We start from the raw sequence: 19,700 nt of genomic DNA, 5'->3' as shown, positions 1-19,700 counted from the left end.
CTACACATCTGCTGGATTGGTCAAACAGTGCAGAAGAGAACCTCCCCTGACAGTTTTTTCCCCTTCTCGTCAAGACCAGGATGTAGGGGATCTAGTTTCAGCCGTTTCTTTTACACCTGCTACGTGTTCGGTTATACTAGAACGAACGATCTGCATCTTCTAGTGATCTATTGATAGAATAAGCACCTGTCAGTCACAAAGCCAGCAATGACAGGAAAAAGCAATCTGCTGTCTGCCTCCTGTTACAATTTGTGTGCTTTGTGGTTGGTTGCAGTCCAATTTCTTTACACCGAGGGAAAGAGCATGAAGCTCGTGAATTTGCATTAATTAGGCTAAGTCTAAATCCACGACTAAGCCTAATTATTGTTTTCTGGCATATTAATTTATTTTGCGTGTTTCACAGCCAACCGCTGGGAGTCCTGGCTAGGGCTGTATCCAACAAAAATAATCGATTGGTCAAAATGTTTAAACGTGTATTTTTCCGTATATAAACACACTCTGTGTTTTAATAAAATCAACTATAAGCACTGAGCTTGTCTAAATCTTTAAGTTTACGGTTTGATTAAATAAGACACATGCCTCGAGGGCGCCAGAGATTTAGATAACCAGAACTTAACCTGACCCAACTATTCTCTTCTCGCTCCTGCTGGCTTTTGCAGATTCTGCCAATACTCTCCTGAAGTTGCCGGTAATAGGCAACACGAGGAGTCTGCAACCTTTCTCATGTGGAATGCCAATTTATCTGACCATTTCAACCGATCTGCATACCAGTTATGGTTTTCATATGCACATTTTCGCAAAAGTTTCAAGTCTTCATATCTCAATCATTATCATGTGGTTAATCAAAATTATATCCAAATCTAAATAAAAATTATACAAACCTTCAATTAACTTCTATTGCCAACTACATAAAGCCAGCAAATAAAAACATTGCAGTCTGCAGGTAGAAAATATCTTGCTAAAAATAAAAATCCTTTAAATCTTGATGGCTACACATGGCCTGTTTGCAACGCACTTGAAACATCGTATCAACTATTAAGTTGGGTCCGGCCCCGAAGCTTGCACAAACTTGTATCAAATATTCTGGGCCCTCTGAGTTTCCCTGCCAGTGAGCCTACTTGACTTGGGTAGGAGCTCAACGGAGCTGAGTACCGGCACTAGTACCTAGTTTGAGAAACAGACACTTCACAAGTCCTCAACTGGCCGCTTCATTAAATAGTACCCGCGGCCTCCCGTGTGGCGCAGTGGTCTAGGGCACTGCATCGCAGCTCTAGCTGTGCCACCAGAGTCTCTGGGTTCGCGCCCAGGCTCTGTCGCAGCCGGCCGCGACCGGGGGGTCCGTGGGGCGACGCACAATTGGCCTAGCGTTGTCCGGGTTAGGGAGGGTTTGGCCGGTAGGGATATCCTTGTCTCATCGCGCTCCAGCGACTCCTGTGGCGGGCCGGGCGCAGTGCGTGCTAACCAAGGGGGGCGGGTGCACGGTGTTTCCTCCGACACATTGGTGCGGCTGGCTTCCGGGTTGGAGGCACGCTGTGTTAAGTTGCAGTGGGCCTTGGTTGGGTTGTGCTTCGGAGGACGCATGACTTTCGACCTTCGTCTCTCCCGAGCCCGTACGGGAGTTGTAGCGATGAGACAAGATAGTAATTACTAGCGATTGGGACCACGAAAATTGGGGAGAAAAGGGGGTAAAGTTTATTTTAAAAAATATATAAAAAATAGTACCCGCAAAACACCAGTCTCAAAGCCAACAGTGAAGAGGCGACTCTAGGCAGAGTTCCAAAGAGAAAGCCATATCTGACTGGCCAATAAAAAGAAAAGATTAAGATGGGCAAAACAACATAGACACTGGTCAGAAGAAATCTGCCTAGAAGGCCAGCATCCCGGAGTCGCCTCGTCACTATTGACGTTGAGACTGGTGTTTTGCGGGTACTATTTAATGAAGCTGCCAGTTGAGAACTTGTGAGAACTTTCTCAAACAAGACACGCTAATGTACTTGTCCTCTTGCTCAATTGTGCACCGGGGCCTCCCACTCCTCTTTCTATTCTCGTTAGAGCCAGTTTGCGCTGTTCTGTGATGGGAGTAGTACACGGCGTTGTACGAGATCTTCAGTTTCTTGGCAATTTCTTGCATGGAATAGCCTTAATTTCTCAGAACAAGAATAGACCGACCAGTTTCAGAAGAAAGGTCTTTGTTTCTGGACATTTTGAGCCGGTAATCGAACCCCCAAATGCTGATGCTCCAGATACTCACCTAGTCTAAAGGACAGTTTTATTTCTTCTTTAATCAGAACAACAGTTTTCAGCTGTTCTAACTTTTTGCAAAAGTGTTTTGTAATGATCAATTAGCCTTTTAAAATGATAAACTTGGATTAGCTAACAACGTGCCATTGGAACACAGGAGTGATGGTTGCTGATAATGGCCTATGTAGATATTCCATAAAAAAATCTGCCGTTTCCAGCTACAATAGTAATTTACAACATTAACAATGTCTCCACTGTATTTCTGATCAATTTGATGTTATTTTAATGGACAGAAAAGTGATTTTCTTTCAATAACAAGCACATTTCTAAGTGACCCCAAACTTTTGTGTGTCTGTGTTAAATAATTTTTCTTCAATGTGAATCAGATTTTTATTTGGTGTACCCCAGTGGGAATACCTGTTCTACACAAATACTACAACACATTTTCCCAGTCTTCGAGGTGAAGTCTTTCAGATGGAGTCCAGACATTAGAATTTATCAGAGGCCACCAATAGAGCTCCTTCTGCAACAAAATGTTGAACCCAGGTGAGCAAACAACCCCGGACCCCCACTTTCTTTCTATTTGGCTGGCTACTCTGTGTACTTGTGGAAAACACTGGTAACCGTACCGTGTAGCTTATTGCATTCTGCATCACCGAAAGCCACAGGCAAATTGCCACAGCTAACCATTGGCCAAAAGAAGGCATGTTAAGGTTCCAAGGTTCTAGGGTAGCGATTGAGAGAGAGATGTGCCTAGTAGGTTTTACAGCCGTGGGTAGCTGGCTGGGCCTGCTGTCAGTGCAGTGATGACTAACTAAATATATACTGCATATATTGTGTTTTTCTTTGTTTTGGTCTTCGGAATGTTTTTTTTGGGGCTCTTTGTGCACGTAACAATTTTCCTGAGGCAAGCTGAAGTTCGGTAGCCGAAGTCTACACCTCCTTCGTCGGTGATTGGTCAACAGTTGGGATTTTTCAATGAACTGTTTGTTGCCATTCAACGAGAGACGACTAGTTTTCATGCACATATTTTCCCTTGAGAAATACTGCACCAAACATCTTAGATGTCAAATTGAGCAACTAAGACCTCCATAGCAAAAACTTCAAAATGAATTACCGATTTCTATTTTGAATAAGTGTATACTGGCTACGGCGTCTCAAGAGGGACAAACTGTACTATTGCCGCTTGTTTCTTGTTTTTCAAGCGAAGGTCTTTTGAGGGAGTATGCGAGGCACAGACGTTCACTTCGCCCAGCTGCGTTCTGATAGGAGCAAACCAAGCCTAGTATGCAGATGCTTTAACTAGCACTGGACTGACCAGATTAGCATAACAAGCCCTTCACTAGTGGGACCAGAGGGAGGCTGGTTAAGGGGAGAGAGAGGGGATGAGGGGAGGGGGAAATGGAGGGGAGTAAGGGGGTGGTGTTCTAGCCTGGAGTCCAGATGGAAGCAGACCCACAGCAGCTGGGGGACTGTCCCTCTCAACACTGTGCGTGTGCTGTGTGGTGTCCTTCTCTGTGGGTGTGTAGGCCTATTTGTCAGCTGGTGTTTGTGCCAGTCGTACTATAAGGCTCTGTCCATCAAATTCTCCTAAACCCCTCCCTATATGTCACTCATCTTAAGAGAGCGTGTGTGGGGGGGTCATTATCAGTCCGACTCAAACTCAATGTGTCTGCTTTGGGCCACAGGGAGGATTGATTCTGGAATGATCTCTCTTCTGTCTCCTTGCATTGACCACTGTCTCTCTGGAATGGAGCAGGCTCTGATAATGATTATGATGGTCAGGCTACTGGTCAATGAAGAAACACAGCGAAGAGAAAGATTGTCTGTTGCATGTCTTTCAGCATCATTCTCTGACTTTCTCTTCCCCCTTTATCCCTCTCTGCTACAGTCTCTCAGGGTGTGTTTTCATGATGTTTGTCTGTGTGTGCATGCAGTGTGGGGTGGTTCTCAGGCTTGAGCTCGTTAGCACAGCAGATAAAGACTGTTTTTAACATGAAGGACTAGCATTAGTGACTTGGGCAGATAAACTGTTGAAAGTGCAGATTTTTTATGTGTGTGTGTGGTGATTTTGGTTAGCGCTCTGTCCCTCTTCTAACTCCATTTCAGTTATTTACTTGATATCCATCAAGTTTTTATGGCGCTTGTTTGGGTTTTTAATTTGTTTGAGAAAATATCTCCCATTGGATATAATTATATCACTGGACTACATGAGGCTGCACTGAAGGCCTGTAAACAGTCTGTCTTCCCAGGGGGTTGGGGAGGAAGGAACGTTACTGTAATGTTAGAAATGGTATCGTATGTTTAGGCCTTGAACTCAGTGAAAAATGCTGCCGTTGTAATGCAGATGAATGAGGACCCAAAAGCGACGTAATAGTAACAGAGTCTTTAATCCAGTATAAAACAAATAATGATACTCCTGGATATAAATCAATGGAAATCCAAAACAGGAAACTGAAATCCTCTCGTCAAAAGAGAGGAACGACTGGAGACGCGACCACAGACTGCAGGTCGCTTCAGGAAGGCACAGGCCGTAGCTGACATAGACACCTGCTCACACGCAGCATCTGAAGAAGGCAAAAGAACACGACAGGGCGGAACAAGACACAGGAACTGCAAACATCAAACAAGAATCCGACAAGGACAGGAGCGGAAAACAGAGGGAGAAATAGGGACTCTAATCAGAGGGCAAAATAGGGGACAGGTGTGAAAGAGTAAATGAGGTCGTAGGGAGAATGAGAAACAGCTGGGAGCATGAACGGAACGATAGAGAGAGAGAAAGAGAAAGAACCTAATAAGACCAGCAGAGGGAAGCACAGGGACAAGACATGATCAAAGACAAAACATGACAGTACCCCCCCACTCACCGAGCGCCTCCTGGCGCACTCGAGGAGGAACCCTGGCGGCAACGAAGGAAATCATCGATCAACGAACGGTCCAGCACGTCCCGAGATGGAACCCAACTCCTCTCCTCAGGACCGTAACCCTCCCAATCCACTAAGTACTGGTGACCACGTCCCCGAGAACGCATGTCCATGATCTTCCGTACCTTGTAAATAGGAGCGCCCTCGACAAGGACGGGGGGGGGGGGAGGGAAGACGAACGGGGGCGCGAAGAAAAGGCTTGACACAGGAGACATGGAAGACAGGGTGGACGCGACGAAGATGTTGCGGAAGAAGCAGTCGCACAGCGACAGGATTGACGACCTGAGAGACACGGAACGGACCAATGAACCGCGGAGTCAACTTGCGAGAAGCTGTCGTAAGGGGAAGGTTACGAGTGGAAAGCCACACTCTCTGACCGCGACAATACCTAGGACTCTTAATCCTACGCTTATTGGCGGCTCTCACAGTCTGCGCCCTGTAACGGCAAAGTGCAGACCTGACCCTCCTCCAGGTGCGCTCACAACGTTGGACAAAAGCCTGAGCGGAGGGAACGCTGGACTCGGCGAGCTGGGACGAAAACAGAGGAGGCTGGTAGCCAAGACTACTCTGAAACGGGGACAGCCCGGTAGCAGACGAAGGAAGCGAGTTGTGAGCGTACTCAGCCCAGGGGAGCTGTTCTGCCCAAGACGCAGGGTTTCGAAACGAAAGGCTGCGTAAAATGCGACCAATCGACTGATTGGCCCTTTCTGCTTGACCGTTAGACTGGGGATGAAACCCGGAAGAGAGACTGACGGAAGCACCAATCAAACGACAGAACTCCCTCCAAAACTGTGACGTGAATTGCGGACCTCTGTCTGAAACGGCGTCTAACGGGAGGCCATGAATTCTGAACACATTCTCAATGATGATTTGTGCCGTCTCCTTAGCGGAAGGAAGCTTAGCGAGGGGAATGAAATGTGCCGCCTTAGAGAACCTATCGATAACCGTAAGAATCACAGTCTTCCCCGCAGACGAAGGCAGACCGGTAATAAAGTCTAAGGCGATGTGAGACCATGGTCGAGAAGGAATGGGAAGCGGTCTGAGACGACCGGCAGGAGGAGAGTTACCTGACTTAGTCTGCGCGCAGTCCGAACAAGCAGCCACGAAACGACGCGTGTCCCGCTCCTGAGTAGGCCACCAAAACCGCTGGCGAATAGAAGCAAGCGTACCCCGAACGCCGGGGTGGCCAGCTAACTTGGCAGAGTGAGCCCACTGAAGAACAGCCAGACGAGTAGAGACAGGAACAAACAGAAGGTTACTAGGACAAGCGCGCGGCGACGCAGTGTGAGTGAGTGCTTGCTTTACCTGTCTCTCAATTCCCCAGACAGTCAACCCGACAACACGCCCTTCAGGGAGAATCCCCTCGGGGTCGGTAGAAGCCACAGAAGAACTAAAGAGACGGGATAAGGCATCAGGCTTGGTGTTCTTATTTCCCGGACGATAGGAAATCACGAACTCGAAACGAGCGAAAAACAACGACCAACGAGCTTGACGTGCATTAAGTCGTTTGGCCGAACGGATGTACTCAAGGTTCTTATGGTCAGTCCAAACGACAAAAGGGACGGTCGCCCCCTCCAACCACTGTCGCCATTCGCCTATGGCTAAGCGGATGGCGAGCAGTTCGCGGTTACCCACATCATAGTTGCGTTCCGATGGCGACAGGCGATGAGAAAAGTAAGCGCAAGGATGGACCTTATCGTCAGACTGGAAGCGCTGAGACAGAATGGCTCCCACGCCCACCTCTGAAGCGTCAACCTCGACAATGAATTGTTTAGTGACGTCAGGAGTAACAAGGATAGGAGCGGATGTAAAACGCTTCTTGAGGAGATCAAAAGCTCCCTGGGCGGAACCGGACCACTTAAAGCAAGTCTTGACAGAAGTCAGAGCGGTGAGAGGGGCAGCCACTTGACCGAAATTACGAATGAAACGCCGATAGAAATTAGCGAAACCGAGAAAACGCTGCAACTCGACACGTGACTTAGGGACGGGCCAATCGCTGACAGCCTGGACCTTAGCGGGATCCATCTGAATGCCTTCAGCGGAAATAACAGAACCGAGAAAAGTGACAGAGGAGACATGAAAGGCGCACTTCTCAGCCTTCACGTAGAGACAATTCTCTAAAAGGCGCTGGAGTACACGTCGAACGTGCTGAACATGAATCTCGAGTGACGGTGAAAAAATCAGGATATCGTCAAGGTAAACGAAAACAAAAATGTTCAGCATGTCTCTCAGTACATCATTAACTAATGCCTGAAAGACAGCTGGAGCATTAGCGAGACCGAACGGCAGAACCCGGTATTCAAAATGCCCTAACGGAGTGTTAAACGCCGTTTTCCACTCGTCCCCCTCTCTGATGCGTACGAGATGGTAAGCGTTACGAAGGTCCAACTTAGTAAAGCACCTGGCTCCCTGCAAAATCTCGAAGGCTGACGACATAAGGGGAAGCGGATAACGATTCTTAACCGTTATGTCATTCAGCCCTCGATAATCCACGCAGGGGCGCAGAGTACCGTCCTTCTTCTTAACAAAGAAAAATCCCGCTCCGGCGGGAGAGGAAGAAGGCACCACGGTCCCGGCGTCGAGAGAAACAGACAGATAATCCTCGAGAGCCTTACGTTCGGGAGCCGACAGAGAGTATAGTCTACCCCGAGGGGGAGTGGTCCCCGGAAGGAGATCAATACAACAATCATACGACCGGTGAGGAGGAAGGGAGCTGGCTCTGGACCGACTGAAGACCGTGCGCAGATCATGATATTCCTCCGGCACTCCTGTCAAATCACCAGGTTCCTCCTGAGTAGAGGGGACAGAAGACACAGGAGGGATAGCAGACATTAAACACTTCACATGACAAGAAACGTTCCAGGATAGAATAGAATTACTAGACCAATTAATAGAAGGATTATGACAAACTAGCCAGGGATGACCCAAAACAACAGGTGTAAAAGGTGAACGAAAAATCAAAAAGGAAATGGTCTCACTGTGGTTACCAGATACTGTGAGGGTTAAAGGTAGTGTCTCACATCTGATACTGGGGAGAAGACTACCATCTAAGGCGAACATGGGCGTGGGCTTCCCTAACTGTCTGAGAGGAATGTCATGTTTCCGAGCCCATGCTTCGTCCATAAAACAACCCTCAGCCCCTGAGTCTATCAAAGCACTGCAGGAAGCAGCCGAACCGGTCCAGCGTAGATGGACCGACAAGGTAGTACAGGATCTTGATGGAGAGACCTGAGTAGTAGCGCTCACCAGTAGCCCTCCGCTTACTGATGAGCTCTGGCTTTTACTGGACATGACATGACAAAATGTCCAGCAGAACCGCAATAGAGGCAAAGGCGGTTGGTGATTCTCCGTTCCCTCTCCTTAGTCGAGATGCGAATACCTCCCAGCTGCATGGGCTCAGTCTCTGAGCCGGTGGGAGGAGATGGTTGAGATGCGGAGAGGGGAAGCACCGTTAACGCGAGCTCTCTTCCACGAGCTCGATGACGAAGATCTATCCGTCGTTCTATGCGGATGGCGAGTGCAATCAAAGAGTCCACGCTGGAAGGAACCTCCCGGGAGAGAATCTCATCCTTAACCTCAGCGTGAAGTCCCTCCAGAAAACGAGCGAGCAACGCCGGCTCGTTCCAGTCACTGGAGGCAGCAAGAGTGCGAAACTCTATAGAGTAATCCGTTATGGATCGATCACCTTGACATAGGGAAGCCAGGGCCCTGGAAGCCTCCTTCCCAAAAACTGAACGATCAAAAACCCGTATCATCTCCTCTTTAAAGTTCTGATAATCGTTAGAACACTCAGCCCTTGCCTCCCAGATAGCTGTGCCCCACTCCCGAGCCCGACCAGTAAGGAGTGATATGACGTAAGCGATCCGAGCTCTCTCTCTTGAGTACGTGTTGGGCTGGAGAGAGAACACAATATCACACTGGGTGAGAAAGGAGCGACACTCAGTGGGCTGCCCAGAGTAACATGGTGGGTTATTAACCCTAGGTTCCGGAGACTCGGAAGACCAGGAAGTAGCTGGTGGCACGAGACGAAGACTCTGAAACTGTCCAGAGAGATCGGAGACCTGAGCGGCCAGGGTCTCAACGGCATGACGAGCAGCAAACAATTCCTGCTCGTGTCTGCCGAGCATAGCTCCCTGGAACTCGACGGCAGTGTTGAGAGAATCCGTAGTCGCTGGGTCCATTCTTGGTCGGATTCTTCTGTAATGCAGATGAATGAGGACCCAAAAGCGACGTAATAGTAACAGAGTCTTTAATCCAGTATAAAACAAATAATGATACTCCTGGATATAAATCAATGGAAATCCAAAACAGGAAACTGAAATCCTCTCGTCAAAAGAGAGGAACGACTGGAGACGCGACCACAGACTGCAGGTCGCTTCAGGAAGGCACAGGCCGTAGCTGACATAGACACCTGCTCACACGCAGCATCTGAAGAAGGCAAAAGAACACGACAGGGCGGAACAAGACACAGGAACTGCAAACATCAAACAAGAATCCGACAAGGACAGGAGCGGAAAACAGAGGGAGAAATAGGGACTCTAATCAGAGGGCAAAATAGGGGACAGGTGTGAAAGAGTAAATGAGGTCGTAGGGAGAATGAGAAACAGCTGGGAGCATGAACGGAACGATAGAGAGAGAGAAAGAGAAAGAACCTAATAAGACCAGCAGAGGGAAGCACAGGGACAAGACATGATCAAAGACAAAACATGACAGCCGTTAAGATGAGAGCTCTATATTAGAACAAAGGCCACCTTTTAGATTTCCAGTAGTCAAACCAAGAATTTACAGTTGAAGTCGAAGTTTACATACTTAGGTTGGAGTCATTAAAACTCATTTTTCAACCACTCCACAAATTTCTTGTTAACAAACTATAGTTTTGACAAATCGGATAGGACATCTACTTTGTGCATGACACAAGTCATTTTTCCAACAATTGTTTACAGACAGATTATTTCACTTATAATTCACTGTATCACAATTCGTGGGTCAGAAGTTTACATACACGAAGTTGACTGTGCCTTTAAACAGCTTTGAAAATTCCAGAAAATGTCATGGCTTTAGAAGCTTCTGATAGGCTAATTGACATCATTTGTGTCAATTGGAGGTGTACCTGTGGATGTATTTCAAGGCCGACATTCAAACTCAGTGCCTCTTTGCTTGACATCATGGGAAAATCAAAAGAAATCAGCCAATAATTTTTTTTGTAGACCTCCACAAGTCTGGTTCATCCTTGGGAGCAATTTCCAAACGCCTGAAGGTACCACGTTCATCTGTACAAACAATAGTATGCAAGTATAAACACCATGGGACCACGCAGCCGCCATACCGCTCAGGAAGGAGACGCATTCTGTCTCCTAGAGAGGAACGTACTTTGTGGCGAAAAGTGCAAATCAATCCCAGAACAACAGCAAAGGACCTTTTGAAGATGCTGGAGGAAACGGGTACCAAAGTATCTATATCCACTGTAAAACGGGTCCTATATTGACATAACCTGAAAGGCCGCTCAGCAAGGAAGAAGGGTGATCTGCTGCAGGAGGGACTGGTGCACTTCACAAAATAGATGGCATCATGAGGATGGAAAATGATGTGGGTATATTGAAGCAACATCTCAAGACATCAGTCAGGAAGTTAAAGCTTGGTCGCAAATTGGTCTTCCAAATGCACAATGACCCCAAGCATAATTTCACAGTTGTGGCAAAATGGCTTAAGGACAACAAAATCAAGGTATTGGAGTGGCCATCACAAAGCCCTGACCTCAATCCTATAGAAAAGTTGTGGGCAGAACTGAAGAAGCGTGTGCGAGCAAGGAGGCCTACAAACCTGACTCGGTTACACCAGCTCTGTCAGGAGGAACGTATTGTGGGAAGCTTGTGGAAGGCTACCTGAAATGTTTGACCCAAGTTAAACAATTTAAAGGCAATGCTACCAAATACTAATTGAGGGTATGTAAACTTCTGACCCACCGGGAATGTGATGAAAGAAATAAAAGCTGAAATAAATCATTCTCTCTCTACTATTATTCTGACATTTCACATTCTTAAAGTAAAGTGGTGATCCTAACTGACCTAAGACAGGGAACTTTTACTAGTATTAAATGTCAGGAATTTAAATGTATTTGGCTAAGGTGTATGTAAACCTCAGACTTCAGCTGTAACTGTTTGTATTGCCTGCCCGTTTTTCTCGCACAATTTAATTAGGACTGCATCTACTAAGACCTGAATTACAGCACTTTACCTTGCAGGTGTTTTTACTCTGGTAGAATCAGCAAGGCACTGTAGTTAACCTGTGAATGGATTCTACACCAACACGGTAGATTATACTGTCATTGAAGGAAATGAAGGGTTATAATGGTGTAATGAAGATGTTAAAGTGTTACGAGCGTTCCTTTAGGGACCAGCCACTCTCAACCCCAGGGAAAAGAGCTGGAGTGTGGCTCACATTCAAATGCGTCATTCACTACTACAGCGTGGGAACAGCCACCGTGGTGTGTGTTTTGTACAGCCTTCATAATGTAGTTTAATTGAACCCTACCATCAATTAAAGTGCATAGTGCTTTACACGAGCCTCGTAACCCTGTGGATATTACCTCAGAAGCCCCGGCTGACGTCTCCACCACGGCCAAGTTTGGGATCTTCACCTGTCCGTAATGCTTACACACAAGACACATTAACACAAAGATACACACTCGCACACATACAAAAACAGATGGAGACACACACACAGACCGACCACTTCCAAAAAGGGCTCCAATTTAAAAGGCTATAAGACTATAATGAATCGCTTCAGTTAATTATTTGTCTGTAATTAAAAAAGTGCAAATTAATTCAGCGCTTTTTAGAACACAACAGAAACCAGAGTTTGCGCTGATCTCCTTTCCCCGTCTCACCTCACCCTCTTTCCTTGACGTAGAGGAGACAAGGAAAGGAAACCTCTTTAGGGTATTGAGATGCTTTCTCTCCTTGAAGGAGAGGAAACAAGGAAAGGGTATATTTTTGTCCCCAGCCTCGCACATAGTCACTAAATCTATCTCCCACCATGTTAGACTAAGAGTGGCTTTGGCTGGCCTCTCTCTAACGGTCATTAATACCAATGCCAGCTCACCGTGGTTGAACTGTGGTTAGGCTAGTTCGACTGGGTCTCTGAGTTTTATGTTGGCCAACCATAACTTGTCCCTGGAACATGATAAGAGGGACTCTTGTCTGCTCTTTCCCAAGGGAATTATTTCTCAGAGATCAGAGGCACAGCTATCCTGGTCTCTGTCTTTGCCACTCACTCCCATTACCTTACTATACATTCTCTCTCCCTTAGTTTATCCCTCTCTGTTTCTCACCCTCTTTCTCTCTCTGGGCATATGTACGTCAGCTAGCCCTGGGGGCAATGCGTTGTAAGTCTGTTTATAACAATGCAGGAGTGTCATTTTCCTGTGAGATGGATAGGGCGGAGCATGGTGACGTTCCCAACGTGTTCCCCAATGCCCCCACAGCCTCATTAGGATTCCTGTTTAATCCATCTCTGACAGGACCGACCGGACCACGGGACGCCCCTATACACACACATATTTGCAAGAAGACACACTCTCTCTCCTTCTCTGTTATGCTAATGATGTTATTCTTCTTCCTGCACCGGCGATCTTTCATCATCACTCTGTCACTGCTTATAGAAATCCACTACAGATCAGAGGAGCTTATTATGGGTGATTAGTTCATCTGAGAGGGGGAGGGAGGGAGGGAGGGAGGGAGGGAAGGAAGGAGTGGACAGAAAGTTTTCTGCCGCTCTCCCTCCCCCCCATCTCTTGTTCTCATATTTCTCTTTCTTTGTTTCCTGCTGTTTCCCTCTCTGTTTTTCCCTCTCTGTCTTTCCCTCTGCTCTCCTCTTCTCTGCCATCTCTCCTCTCCCCCTCTGCTATTTCTTCCCTCTCTCCTCCTCTCTCTTTATCTCCCCCTCTCCATGTGTAGAGATGTGTATTGATCAGCAAGTTGACTGTGATATCAATAGTCTTCTCTTTAGCGATCCTGTCCCCAGTCTAATGAACCAGTGGAAGTTTACAATGCTGCTTGGCTTTGGTTCTGTCAGCATTATATAGGCCTTATTAGTGTGACTGTTGATGGTTGTATGCATGGTGATTGGATTCAGAAAATCTCTATTGCTCAGTCTCTCTCTAAGATAGAGCCTTCTCTCTCACGGTGTTATGTAAGACCTGTGTGTGGGTTGACCGTGTGTTGTGCTCCATAGTCAGCTGCTGCAGTGTGGACTGGGTTCATTATGTGGCTTGACAGGCTGTCACTGCTGCATCGCGCACACGCAGACAGACGGCTAATTATCAGTCCGAGAGAGGGTAGTAAGAGTGGGATAGCTGGGGTAATGTATACATACCATTACCCTATGGACACCAACATACAGGGAACCTGCAGTACGGTCAACTCAGTGACTGTGTACATCAGTCACTCTTTCCCATAAAGCTCTCCCATCTCTGCTCCTGCCCCCTAAACACCTTAAACCTCTGCTCCCCACTCTCCTCTTCTCTGCCATCTCTCCTCTCCCCCTCTGCTATTTTCTCCCTCTCTCCTCTCCTCCACTCTCCTCTCCTCCACTCTCTCCTCTCCTAGTTGTGTAGTTTCATCTATTTTCTCCCTCTCTCTCCTCTCCTCCTCTCCTCTCTCTCCTTTCCTACTGGTTGTGTAGTTTCAGCTATTTTCTCTCTCTCTCTCATCTCTCTCCTCTCCTCTCTCTCCTCTCTCTCCTCTCCTCCACTCTCTCCTCCTTCTGGTTGTGTGGTTTCAGCTATTTTCTCCCTCTCTCTCCTCCTCTCTCTCCTCTCCTCCACTCTCTCCTCCTTCTGGTTGTGTAGTTTCAGCTATTTTCTCTCTCTCCTAATTCCTCTTTAATTATTAACAGCAACATGATTAGGCCTTCACCATCAATAGGCCTTTCATTAGAGCTACACAGCACCCTGAAGACTGATTTCACACACCACACACACACATTACTAAGACTGTTGATACACTCCTCTAACAGTGTCGCTAAGGCGTAGTGCTCCTTTGGTGTTGTGGGATGCAGTGTAGGGGACACTGTCCTGTCCACTTACCAAGCACAGCTCAACATGATGATGGTGGTGCTTTTCATTTGTTTACCTATCACTAGGATTACAGTATGGAAGAGTTGTGCTCGTTGAATACTTACAGCTACCAACAATTTGCTTGCCTGCCTGCGTTTGTGCGCACGGATGTATGTTTAGGGGTTAATCAATGGTATATTAAGGGGCCGGGCTGTGGCAGATGAGATTTGGGAGCGAGGGTTCCGCCTCAGATTAACACAGAAATAAAACTGTTAAAAACAATCTGGCACGTCTCTGGTCATCTATCTGTGTCATCAGGACCCGTTGGGGGGTGGAGAGGTACTTGCTAAAACATGGAACGCTCCTTAAGCCATCAGGCACTGGGAGGGATGGGGGAGTGTGTGTGTGTGAGACCTAATTGAACATGATAAAGTGTAAAGTTAATTACCCCTCACGGCTGTCACTGATACCCCCAGGGGGTGTTTCTAGGGGGGTAGCCTCGGGCACAGCTGTCGGCCTGGTTTTGGTGGTGGGGTATAGTTGTGTGAAGGAGAAAAGGTTTGCGTAAGGAGGATGGAGGCCCATGGGGGTCGTGTGCAGGATGATGGGGACAATCGGCTTTTAAAGACTCCCCCGTCCCTCTGGTGTGCCGCTCTCAACACTCCTGTCCCATCACAACACACACACACCCCTTTCCCAAAGCAGAACATTTGTAGAGACATCACAATCTTAACTATCACTGAGCTCCATAGACCAAACAAAATAATCTGACTGCTATTGAGGAGTCTTGTACTAGTCCTGAGAGAGCTTTCTGGCAACACTGTCATGAGACTGACATGATGTTGATGTTTTTGGGATTAAATAAGGCTGTCATTGGTGAAGCATCTAGCAATGTGTCTAGGTGGCTGTTCATGTGCACATTATTTCCTGAGCCAAGCCCAAGTTCGGACACCCCTTTGTCGGTGATTGGTCAACAAGGGGCGGCAGGTAGCCTAGTGGTTAGAGCGTTGGACTAGTAACCGAAAGGTTGCAAGATCAAATCCCCGAGCTGACAAAGTAAAAATCTGTCGTTCTGCCCCTGAACAAGGCAGGTAACCCACTGTTCCTAGGCCGTCATTGAAAATTTAGACTTTGTTCTTAACTGACTTGCCTAGTTAATAAATAAATAAATAATTAGAACAGTAGGGATTCTTCAATTAAGTGTTTGTTGTCATTCAGCGAGAGACGACTTGTTTTCATGCAATTTTTTTCACTTGAGAAATAGTGCACAAAACATCTTGGTTACATGTAAAATTGCGCGACTAAGACCTTGACTAAACATTAAAATTAATTACAGATGCATCATAGCGCTTGATGGTTTTTGCGACTGCACTTGAAGAAACTTTCAAAGTTCTCAATTTTCCAGATTGACTGACCTTCTTGACATAATATGGACTTGGTCGTTTACCAAATAGGGCACCACCCCTACCTTGTAACAAAACAACTGATTGGCTCAAGACGCATTGAGAAGGAAAGAAATTCCACAAATTTGCTTTTAACAAGGCACACCTGTTAATTGAAATTTATTCCAGGTGACTACCTCATGAAGCTGGTTGAGAGAATGCCAAATATATTTTGATTAGTTTAACACTTTTTTTGGTTATTTAATGATTGCATACATGTTATTTCATAATTTTGATGTCTTCACTATTATTCTACAATGTGGAAAATGGTACAAATAAAGAAAAACCCTTGAATGAGTAGGTGTGTCCAAACTTTTCACCGGTACTGTGTGTGTACTGGTGTACTGGTACACACACACCCACACTCCGGTCTCCGACATTGCTCATCCTAATATTTCTATATTTCTTAATGACATTATTGAACTTTTTTTTTAGATTTGTCTGTTAGATATTACTGCACTGTTGAGGATAGGAACACAAGCATTTTGCTACACCCGCAATAACATCTGCTAAATATGTGTATGTAATAACATCTGATAAATATGTGTATGTAATAACATCTGATAAATATGTGTATGTAATAACATCTGATAAATATGTGTATGTAATAACATTTGATAAATATGTGTGTGCGACCAATAACATTTGATAAATATGTGTGTGCGACCAATAACATCTGATAAATATGTGTGTGCGACCAATAACATTTGATAAATATGTGTGTGCGACCAATAACATCTGATAAATATGTGATGCGACCGATGGAATTTGATCTGTAATGACGTCATTCAAGGCAAGAGGGCCAATCAGAGCCCAGTATTCACACACATTTAGTAAATAAATCATCTTTGGGAGAGATGTCTGAGACTGACTGAATGAATTAAGTTTTGCTGTCAATCAGCTTTGAAATCAGCCTATTTTGATTTATGGTTCTGCATGTTATCACAAACGAAGTACTCGGGTAATGAATTGATGTTAGCTTCAGCTGTAAGCTAGCAAGGAAAGTTAGCTGGAAGCTACCAGTATCTTCTTTCAATGTGAAGTGTTCTAGCCTGTATGGACATTGTTTTGCGAACAGTAATTAACAGTTTCAGGAGCAGGCACACTCATGCTATAAGTGGACATAAGCTGCTCTGATAGAGAGACGTGAGACAGAAGTACCGAAAGTAAAAATAAATTCCACTACTAGACTGCTTTTCATGTTCTAGTGTCTAAAGAGTACAGACGTTTCAGTATATCGTTCAACACTAGTGTATAGTGACCATATATTGTGTGTTGTAGGTGTGGGAGCAGCCAGCTTGGCTAAGCTAACCTTCATGGTAGGAGGGGTTGAGGAGGAGTACACTGCAGCCCAGGAACTCCTCACCTGTATGGGAGCTAACGTAGTGTACTGCGGACAGGTCGGCACAGGACAGGTAACTAACACACTCTAGTGTACTTACAAGTTTGCATACAAATGTACCATTTTCATACATTCAAACACTATTGTACACTTGGTCACTCTCACAGAAACCTATTCGAATAATTCAGCTTTTTTGTCTCACAGGCAGCTAAGATCTGTAACAACATGCTGTTAGCGATTGGGATGATCGGGACTGCAGAGACCATGAACCTCGGAATCAGGTAGTCAACTACTTGTTAGCCAGCCTAGATCTGTTGGAGTCACTTCTATTCACCCTTCACTGTGTCACTGTGATTTACCTGACCATGTCTTTACCAGGTCACCAACTGGACCTGTGTGTTGGATATTTTACTGTTCATTTTGCCTTCTGTGTTTTGAGATTGGGGCAAAGAGACAGAGGAGGAAACCGCCCCCCCCCCCACCCCTGGTGGCGGGTCAGACCACCCAGTCTCAGACCTGTCAGGGGTAGCCAGAGACTGTTGAGGGGGTCAGACCACCCAGTCTCAGACCTGTCAGGGGTAGCCAGAGACTGTTGAGGGGGTCAGACCACCCAGTCTCAGACCTGTCAGGGGTAGCCAGAGACTGTTGAGGGGGTCAGACCACCCAGTCTCAGACCTGTCAGGGGTAGCCAGAGACTGTTGAGGGGGTCAGACCACCCAGTCTCAAACCTGTCAGGGGTAGCCAGAGACTGTTGAGGGGGTCAGACCACCCAGTCTCAGACCTGTCAGGGGTAGCCAGAGACTGTTGAGGGGGTCAGACCACCCAGTCTCAGACCTGTCAGGGGTAGCCAGAGACTGTTGAGGGGGTCAGACCACCCAGTCTCAGACCTGTCAGGGGTAGCCAGAGACTGTTGAGGGGGTCAGACCACCCAGTCTCAGACCTGTCGGGGGTAGCCAGAGACTGTTGATGGGTCAGACCACTCAGTCTCAGACCTGTCGGGGGTAGCCAGAGACTGTTGAGGGGGTCAGACCACCCAGTCTCAGACCTGTCAGGGGTAGCCAGAGACTGTTGAGGGGGTCAGACCACCCAGTCTCAGACCTGTCGGGGGTAGCCAGAGACGGTTGAGGGGGTCAGACCACTCAGTCTCAGACCTGTCGGGGGTAGCCAGAGACTGTTGAGGGGGTCAGACCACCCAGTCTCAGACCTGTCGGGGGTAGCCAGAGACTGTTGAGGGGGTCAGACCACCCAGTCTCAGACCTGTCGGGGGTAGCCAGAGACTGTTGAGGGGGTCAGACCACCCAGTCTCAGACCTGTCGGGGGTAGCCAGAGACTGATGAGAGGGCAAAGACTCATTTACATCCACTGGTTGAGCTCTTAATGCAGCCTAGGCACAACCAGCTGCTGCTTACAGACTACATATCCCAGCATGCACATATCCCCATCCCTCTGCCCTGCTATTGCTGCTGCTGTTATTAGGGTTGTAAAGGATCCATCTATTTCTCTCTCTGGTGTCTCTGGCCTCTAGTCAAGCAATGTGTGTTTGTGTGACGGTGTATTTTGTGTGTGTTAGTTGTATGTGCTCATGTATACACGGTCATATGATTAGTGTACCCAGTACTGTATCAAATGTGTGTGCTGTATTTGCCTCTGGTGCATTGTGCATGCTTGCTTGCTTGCGTGTGTTTGTGTGTACTTGTGTCCTGTGCCTGCCTGCGTGTGTGTGTGCTTGTGTCCTGTGCCTGCCTGCGTGTGCTTGTGTCCTGTGCCTGCCTGCGTGTGTTTGTGTGTACTTGTGTCCTGTGCCTGCCTGCGTGTGTGTGTGTGTACTTGTGTCCTGTGCCTGCCTGCGTGTGTGTGTGTGTACTTGTGTCCTGTGCCTGCCTGCGTGTGTGTGTGCCTGTGTGTTTTGTAGTGCAGCTGTATTAGAGCAGCTGATTTGTCTGTTGGGAGACGGAGGGGCAGACGGACATAAATCCCCACACTAGGCCTCTGAAATATGGAGGCATTAAGAGAGCAACACAGATTTACACCCCACACCACTGTTCCCGCTACACACAAAGCTACCCACACACACAAACACACACACACCTACCCTTACACACATACACATCTACCCTCACACATACACACATACACATCTACCTTCACACATACACAGCTACCCATACACACCTACCCACACACAGATACACACCTACCCACACACATACACATGCAGAGTACAAACACACGTACATGGAGTACAGACACGGACACAGACACCGAGACACACATGCTCAGAGCCAATTTACAGGAAAACAGTAATAAAATTTTATCATGCTGGAGTAGGGCCTGATAGAGCTGCCCTTTCCAATACCTGTCCACACACGCACACACGCACACACACACGCTGCCTGTCCCGTCCACACAGCTCATTTGTTGATTTCAGATGGAAGGTTGGGCCGTCTCTGACAGAGCATGACGTTACCTTAGATCAGAGAATGGCCCTGAATTATAATTCATTGTCTGTTTTTTCCCTCCTCAGGTTCTTTCTCACTCCCTTTATTTTCTCCTCCCTATGTTTCCCTTTCTCTTATTTTTATTTGTAATATTTTCTATCCATTTCTTTCTCTCGTGCTCTCTCTCTCTCCACCCCCCAGTCCCTCTGGTCTGTTTCTTCTCTGGCTCGTATCTTTCAGTCTGTCTGAGGAGCAGCC

General features: G+C 46.9%; 1 protein-coding gene across 1 annotated transcript in view; it reads left to right on the top strand.

The window, feature by feature from the left end:
- The window catches only part of hibadha (3-hydroxyisobutyrate dehydrogenase a), a 48,086-nt gene that overhangs the window by 12,653 nt on the left and 15,733 nt on the right, over nt 1-19,700 (top strand). The window contains exons 5-6 of the mRNA XM_071375008.1: nt 16,944-17,077; nt 17,209-17,285. Coding sequence (XP_071231109.1) covers nt 16,944-17,077; nt 17,209-17,285 — 211 coding nt within the window. The remainder of the gene's footprint in view (nt 1-16,943; nt 17,078-17,208; nt 17,286-19,700) is intronic.

The sequence above is a fragment of the Salvelinus alpinus genome, chromosome 29 (assembly GCF_045679555.1).
Source record: "Salvelinus alpinus chromosome 29, SLU_Salpinus.1, whole genome shotgun sequence".
NCBI lineage: Eukaryota > Metazoa > Chordata > Actinopteri > Salmoniformes > Salmonidae > Salvelinus > Salvelinus alpinus.
Note: the sequence above shows the minus strand (reverse complement) of the source record. Positions and strands in the feature narration are given on the sequence as shown.